The sequence below is a fragment of the Cibotium barometz genome, chromosome 24, assembly GCF_041138505.1.
Source record: "Cibotium barometz isolate CiBa-2024 chromosome 24, ASM4113850v1, whole genome shotgun sequence".
Lineage (NCBI taxonomy): Eukaryota > Viridiplantae > Streptophyta > Polypodiopsida > Cyatheales > Cibotiaceae > Cibotium > Cibotium barometz.
The window spans coordinates 32,609,564-32,616,635 of NC_141069.1; the positions used below are offsets into that span (position 1 = coordinate 32,609,564).

Sequence of the window (7,072 nt, forward strand, 5' to 3'; positions counted from 1 at the left end):
GGATACATTATTCCCTCCGCACAGTTTGATGGCCACAACCTACTACAATCCTTTTAAATGATGATTTGATCGCTTGTGATGATGAGCTTGAAATTGAGGTTTCTCGCATTTAACTGTCGATTAGACGGGGCGCATTGTGCAATGAGCACCGGTGGTACTGATGCTACTTATAAATCAATTAAGGACTCCTTATGATTATAATATTAGTTTAATCTTGAGGTATTCTCGAAGCTCGTTTCATAATTAATCACATGATTATTCATGAAGATGGCTGGTAATCTATAGCGTGTGGAGGAACATACTAGGGATTGTAAAAGCTTTCTTGAAGGTATTTTTGACTGATTTTTGAACCTCTCACTCCCATCATTGACTGGTACAAAAGTGAATTATTTCCAGATTAGCGTTAGTTTTCGAGATTAGTAAAAGATTAAGCTCAAGCCTGAAGTCAAGAAATGTCGTAGAAGGGCGATGGTGAGTTTATTATGGAAGGCTTCAAATATATGGATGCGGACACGGTTAAGGAAAAGATAGATTGGGGAAATTTGAAGGAGGGAAAAAAACGCTTCACAAATAGTAATATCTGGATAAAAATATGAAGAAAATACATGTCAAAAACAAACTTTATGAAAAATAGTGAGACATCACTGCACACACATAGACATCACTCCACAGTGTACACACGTACAGACTTTACTGCTAGTGGGTGGCCTTCCAGGCTAAAATATCCCACCTATTTCTTAGCGAGTTGTGTGAATTCCTGTGTGTTGGGCGGCGGGCGGCCTCATGTGGAAGTTTCAAGCAACTATCCGTTCATACAGCATCCCAAAAGCCCTAGGCCAAGGAACCAACTGCTGTATTTTTGAATGCCCTCACGATTCATAACCAACTGTGATCCTTTTCTTGCACAGAAAACAAAGCCCCCTCTTTCTCTCTCACATACACATGTGACATGTCTCTCTCTCTCTCTCTCTCTCACACACACACACACGCATACTCCGATGTTCTTAGCTCTACTAGACTCCCAAGTTCCAAGTTCCACTACAATGCCATAATACGTAGATATTAAACTTGTCAAAGTACACTGCACCTGCAGCAGCTGCTCTATTGTACAGCCTCTTCAATCTTGTGCAACCGGACGCCTGTCCCTGAAGAAAAAATTAACTGAACAAGCAAATGGGAAGTCGTATGAGAAGTCGGGCCGAATTCTGCACGTAGTTCCAGTATATATATATTTATAGAAGATGGTGATTATTGGTGGCATTTCATTTATTTCATGCTTCTTGGGACAGTGAGCGTTGGCCAGATCGAGAAGCTGAAAAGTTTCAAAGGAGAGTTGGTCAGGAAAGGGTTCAAAGGAACGGTGTAGTCTGCAGGGGGTAGGAACCAGAGAGAAGAAATGTGTGGCAATTGGCAATGATAAGACCTATGAGAGGATTAGCTTTTTAGACTAAGGTTTGAGGCTAAGGTTGATGTAGAAAATCGAGATGGGGAATTGCAAAAGGGGAAGGAAGAGGAGCCTAGAAACTGAGTAGAAAGCATTTTAATTCAACTGTCTGGAGGGGGACAGTGAACAGACACGCCCGCAGACGGAGCAGCTGAAGGAATACGGCCGAGAGAAGAAGGAAGGAGGGCGCCTGTGGGGAAGAAGGCCCTCGAGTCTCGACTCTCGAGTCTCGGCCCCGGCGGGTAGTAGTAGTAGTAAGGTTTAAAGGTATAAATTTATACTAGTATATCCGCACTGTGAACGTGCTGCAGCATGATAACTCGGATTAACTGTGGCCTTGCGTCTGGCAATGAGTGCTGTCTGGGCCGCATCAATATAACGATGCCAGACTTCCACATCTCAAATACCGTCCGCCCGTAATATAGCCCTCCCCCAAGTCCCTTGAGCCCTCTCTCTCCTCAGCAGAGCTACGAAAGGTGGTCTTCTCACGAACGCAATCAATACCTGTGTCTCTTTGCCTTTCTTGTAGGTGCACCGAACAATAAGGAAAGCAAAGCACACCCACATACATCCACCCACACCCACAAGCCCCACTCTGCAGCGGTAAAGCTTACCTTGCACTCCCCTCTAATCAACCATTGTTGGCTCCATTGCTTCTTCTAGACAAAGGTACTTTGTAAAGCTTGCTTCTTGTTTACTTGTTGCAAGTTGCTTGTATTTCTTTCTCTCTTCCTCTCGACAAGCTTGTTTTGCAAAGGGGAATTATATGTATCTATCGTAGAAGCAGAATTGGGATATAGAGTCATAAGGTCATACAAGGGATCGATCGCTTGATTGAAGGAAAATTATCTCTTTTTATCTGCTCAATTTCTATTCAACAAGTGTCGCCGTTGGCTACTGCAGATGGAACAGCAACAGGCTACCTCGAGGTTCAAGAGGATATGCGTTTTCTGTGGCGCATGCAGCGGCAGGAGGAATGTTTACCAGGATGCAGCCATTGAACTCGGCAAAGAGATGGTATGTGAGGTTTACCATGGTGCGACGGATGCTTTCTTGACAGCACATTTTGATGTTTTTAAGAGTCGTTACTCATAGCTCGATTTACTAAAAGGAAACCTTCAACAATGAGCTTAATTTGTGTACTTGGGATGGCTACTTTATCCACCGAGACCCTTGCCCTCTTTGTTGGTATCCACCCACAACCTGACACTGTGTGTATGTGCGCAGGTGAAGCGCAAAATAGACCTCGTGTATGGTGGAGGAAGCGTTGGATTAATGGGTCTCATTTCCAAAGAAGTGTATGATGGTGGGAGGCATGTATTGGGGTGAGTTGCCTCAGAGCGGTGCCTGCTTCTATGCTGGATTATTAGATGTGCCATTTTGATTTAAAGAAACGTTATTAAAATGCCTTATATGGCTCCTATATGTGTGCGTGCATGTGGTCTTGATTCGGAGCAGCGTGATCCCAAGAACCCTGATGCCAAGCGAGGTAATCATATATATGAAGGCTCACCTGCATTTCAAAGTTTCTCTTCTATCGAAGCACAATCTTGATAGCGCATAGCTTTTTCTATACAAAAGCTATAATGGCAAAGCACATGGCTGACCATTATTACTGTAACATTTTTAATTGTGAATTAGATAACAGGCCAAACAGTGGGGGAGGTGAGGGCTGTGGCGGATATGCACCAGCGTAAAGCGGAGATGGCTCGGCAAGCGGACGCCTTCATCGCGCTTCCCGGTATTATTATTATTACTAATCCAAAGCCGTTAATTAATCTTTGTAAAAACTACAATGATGATTAATACAAATGAGATTAGTTAGAAAATCAACAGATTTGAGCCTCAAAATTGACTATTATCTGTAGAATTCGTACCAAGGATGGTGCTATAAATTAAATAGGCCCTCTTATTAACAGACAAGATTATTGTTTTTTAAAAACACTGGATTATCGTTAAATAAAAAAAAATAAAAAAATAAGGGCATCCGTTAGAAATCATTGAATGTAGTTTGAAATCCAATGGTTATACCGACCCTGTAAATTGTTTTGGTCAAACCAACCTCATTGACTCCATTTTTGGTGCTAAAATAAATTATAGATTTCAGGGTGTACAGTCCTAAGGTTCTCAACTTTTATCGAATCCAAATAAATTCCTAAGGTTTTCAACCCCTACCTATTCAAATAAGTGTCGTCACCCCACAACTCAAGAGTATGTAAGTGAGATCTTAACCCATATTTTCACTAATTTCCTAGAATTCGCTAGGTTCTAATGGTCCCCACGTCCATGAGTCACATTCCATACGTACAGTTGCTCACATGCAACCACGTGATAGATGAACACCCCTCGTACAGAGCTCTGGCTGCTCTTTTTGGACCCTTGTTATTGGAAGTCTCCCTATTTTGTTACAAAACGTCTGTTTACTTGTGTTTATCTTCTTAGAATCTGCTTTGGACTCCTCTTTTTATGTGCCTTTGCCCCCAGTTTTTTTAAAACTAAGGTATGGGCCTCTCGGGCGTCTCTCTCTGTGTGTGTGTGTAGGTGGATACGGTACCCTGGAAGAGCTCATGGAGATGATAACGTGGTCTCAACTGGGCATTCATGACAAGCCGGTAAAACTGTCAGACAATAATAATAATAATAATTTCAATAGCTGCCCTTGTAAATAAAAAAACCCTTAGATTCTAACACTAAACTAGTGTGGAGATGTACTATGGTAAAATTGGTCATTTCAATAGTTTTCAACTTTTTTCAAGCCTTTCCTGCAAAGGGTATGTATGGTCATCAGTTCTTGTCAAGTTGGGCTTGTCACTTGTCTCCACACAGTTTAATCCAAAGCCATTCAATTATTGCAGGTCGGCCTTCTAAACGTGGATGGATATTACAATTGTTTACTCGCTCTCATTGACAATGCTGTCCTCGAAGGGTTTATAAAGCCTGCAGCGAGACACATCTTTGTGGCTGCCCCAAATGCCAGGGAGCTACTACGCAGATTGGAGGTATGCTGTCCAGTCCTTGTGCACGTTTTTCCTTCTTTGCTTTCAGAGTATTCCAGGCTTTTCTAAGACCGATCTTTTGTTCCTTTGTTTAATGGCTCGAATCTAAGGGACTATTACTTAATGGGAGGATTATTGCTTAATGTTTTGTTCACCTAACCAGGGTCCCATCCACATTTCGTCTCACTTTACTCTTGTTTCCCTTTGCTTTGATTTTTAATGCGTTTTGCTGACATTATCTAGTCTTTCCAAATCAACATGAGTTTGATAGTCGGTGACGGCCCAAGGGCTCTGGCCAGGGTGGTTAGCTTGCAGCACCACACTCCACCCTTCAGAGTGGTTTAGCTTAAATCTAAATGAATGAGGGAAATTAGCGACCCGTAACCTGCCTTCGTGCGTGCGCGCGTGTTTTTTTTGGGGGGGGGGGGAAAGGGGGGACGGGAAATCACCACAAAATCTTTCTACATCAAGGGGATGGGGATGGTGTTCAAACACTTAAGGGTGATGGGGATGGGGATGGTGTTCACAGCAAACACTGCTGAAGGGTGAAAACAATCTTACTTTTGTAAAAATTTGGTTTTCCAAAGCTTTTATGTGTCTGGCCGTGGCTTAGTTGACACTAATCAGTGTGTTTTCTTTCATTTTAGGAATATTCTCCCATGCATGATAAGGTGGCTTCCCAACATAGCTGGGAGATGGAGCAGAGAGAGAGCTCGCCGGCATCAGAACTAGCCCGCTAAAGGAAATATTCCTTTATTACTTTGAATGGAAATCGAATCTTTCATTCACTCTTCTGTTTCTTTTTTGATTGCGGCTCACCTCCCTCACCCCTACAACAAAGCACAAATCGGGTGTATACATACGATGCATATGTACACGCTTTTTGTCTATACGTATATATACACGCTATGTACACAGCCCTTCAGCAGCAGAGTGGGAAAAGGCAAAAAGATGAAATGGCCATTTTCGAACATACTGTCTGGTTCCGGCTTTGGTAGAATAGACCATGCAATTTTCTTTAATACACGGCCATCCCTTACACTCGCAACAGCATCGATTTGGGCCAATATATTTCTCCACCCAAAGCAATGGAAAATGCAGTCAAGGAGCCCCTCCCCCCCCTCTCTCTCTCTCTCTCTCTCTCTCTCTCTCTCTCTGCCTTGTTACATGCGCCTTCCCTCGATACACCGTACCTCTACACATTTGGGCAACAGCGTCGCTTTTACACACACGGTGAGTATATGTAAGAGTCTTGTGTTCGCGAACTTGTAGTGCATGAGCATTTACGCTTCTCCACCTATTATTAGTGAGCGTTGCAATCCTAGGCCACCTGTTGCGTTCAGTCGCTCTCTCCATTACATTTCTCCACCTACACCTATTATTATTGAGCATTGCAATCCTAGGCCAGCTGTCGCTACTCTCTCGTTATCGTTGAACTTGCATGCAACTTCACACTTTCACCACAGAGGACTAAGGTTTGTTCACTACGAGGTTTTTATATACGCCAAGATTTGTTCACTAAGATGAGTATATATAATTAGACTCATCTAAGAATGGGTATACATTTGTTTGAAATCAAGGTGAGTAAAGGCATAGACCTGCGCCAAGATTTGTTCACTAAGTTGAGTATGTATTCAGGTTTAATCTTCAAAGGTTTGTTAACTAAGATGAGTGTATGTTTAGTCTCTTAAGAAAAGCAAAGGGAGAAGGCTCCATTTTATACCCCTAGCCAGGCCTACATGCATGTATAACCACATATATAACCACTTTAGATAAGTGGGCGCTCTAGTCGACCTATCTAAAGTCTCTGGATAAGTGGGCTAAGATGAGTGTATATTAAGTCTAAGAAAAGTGAAGAGGGAAGGCTCCATTTTATACCTCTAGCCAGGCCTACATGCATGTACAACTACTTTAGATAGGTGGGTGATCTAGCCCACCCAACATCTAGAGTTTATTGTGTGCACTAGAGTTCATCCTCGAGGGTAAGTTTAACTTAAGATCTTGTGGGCTAGGCTTAAGTTAATTGTGAGCCAGACTAGGTCTTGAGATATGAATGAGTCCACTTGTTTAGAGTAAACTAATAAAGGTATGGACAACACCCAAGTTTGGTGAAAAGTATTTATCACTTACTACTCTTATTTAGTACCCATTGTTTTTCACTTTTTTCCTCCTTGGTTTCCATTGCACTATGGTTTTGCTTTGCAACCTTATCTATTTAGCTTTTTCGAACATAGTGTCTGGTTTGGACTTTGGTAGACCATGTAATTTTCTTTAATACATGGCCATACCTTACACTCGCACTAGCATCGCTTTGGGCAATATATTTCTCCACCCAAATGTAATCGCAAAGCACATTTCCCTCTCTCTCTCTCTCTCTCTCTCTCTCTCTTTGTGTCATTGCCTTGTTCCATGCACCTTTCCTCGATACACTCCACCTCTTGCACATTTGGGCAACAGGGGCAACATCATTGCTTACACTCATACACCATTACAATATATAGTTTGTGATTTCGGTACTACTTGTGTAGGAGCATTACATTTTTCCACCTATTGAGCGTTGCAATCCTAGACCGCCTATCGACGCTCGCTCGCTCTCTACCTCATCATTGTTGAGCTTGTACGTCCCATTTCA

The 7,072-nt window shown here is 42.4% G+C and overlaps 1 protein-coding gene across 1 annotated transcript; it reads left to right on the forward strand.

Annotated features, from left to right (window-relative positions):
* Positions 1 to 755: 755 nt before the first annotated feature.
* Positions 756 to 5,411, forward strand: LOC147625200 (cytokinin riboside 5'-monophosphate phosphoribohydrolase LOG1-like). The gene is made up of 8 exons (XM_086818462.1): positions 756 to 2,113; positions 2,348 to 2,461; positions 2,672 to 2,769; positions 2,903 to 2,933; positions 3,086 to 3,185; positions 3,986 to 4,056; positions 4,300 to 4,443; positions 5,088 to 5,411. The coding sequence occupies exons 2-8, from the start codon at positions 2,348 to 2,350 to the stop codon at positions 5,178 to 5,180; spliced, it is 651 nt and encodes a 216-aa protein (XP_086674588.1). The 5' UTR covers positions 756 to 2,113; the 3' UTR covers positions 5,181 to 5,411.
* The last annotated feature ends 1,661 nt before the right edge of the window (positions 5,412 to 7,072 follow it).

Bases quoted from the DNA above. Each gene is read 5' to 3' on its own strand.
- LOC147625200 (XM_086818462.1), top strand. From the start codon at position 2,348: ATGGAACAGCAACAGGCTACCTCGAGGTTCAAGAGGATATGCGTTTTC. The intron at 2,462-2,671 runs GTATGTGAGGTT...GTATGTGCGCAG, and splicing joins TTGAACTCGGCAAAGAGATG to GTGAAGCGCAAAATAGACCT. The intron at 2,770-2,902 runs GTGAGTTGCCTC...GATTCGGAGCAG, and splicing joins GGTGGGAGGCATGTATTGGG to CGTGATCCCAAGAACCCTGA.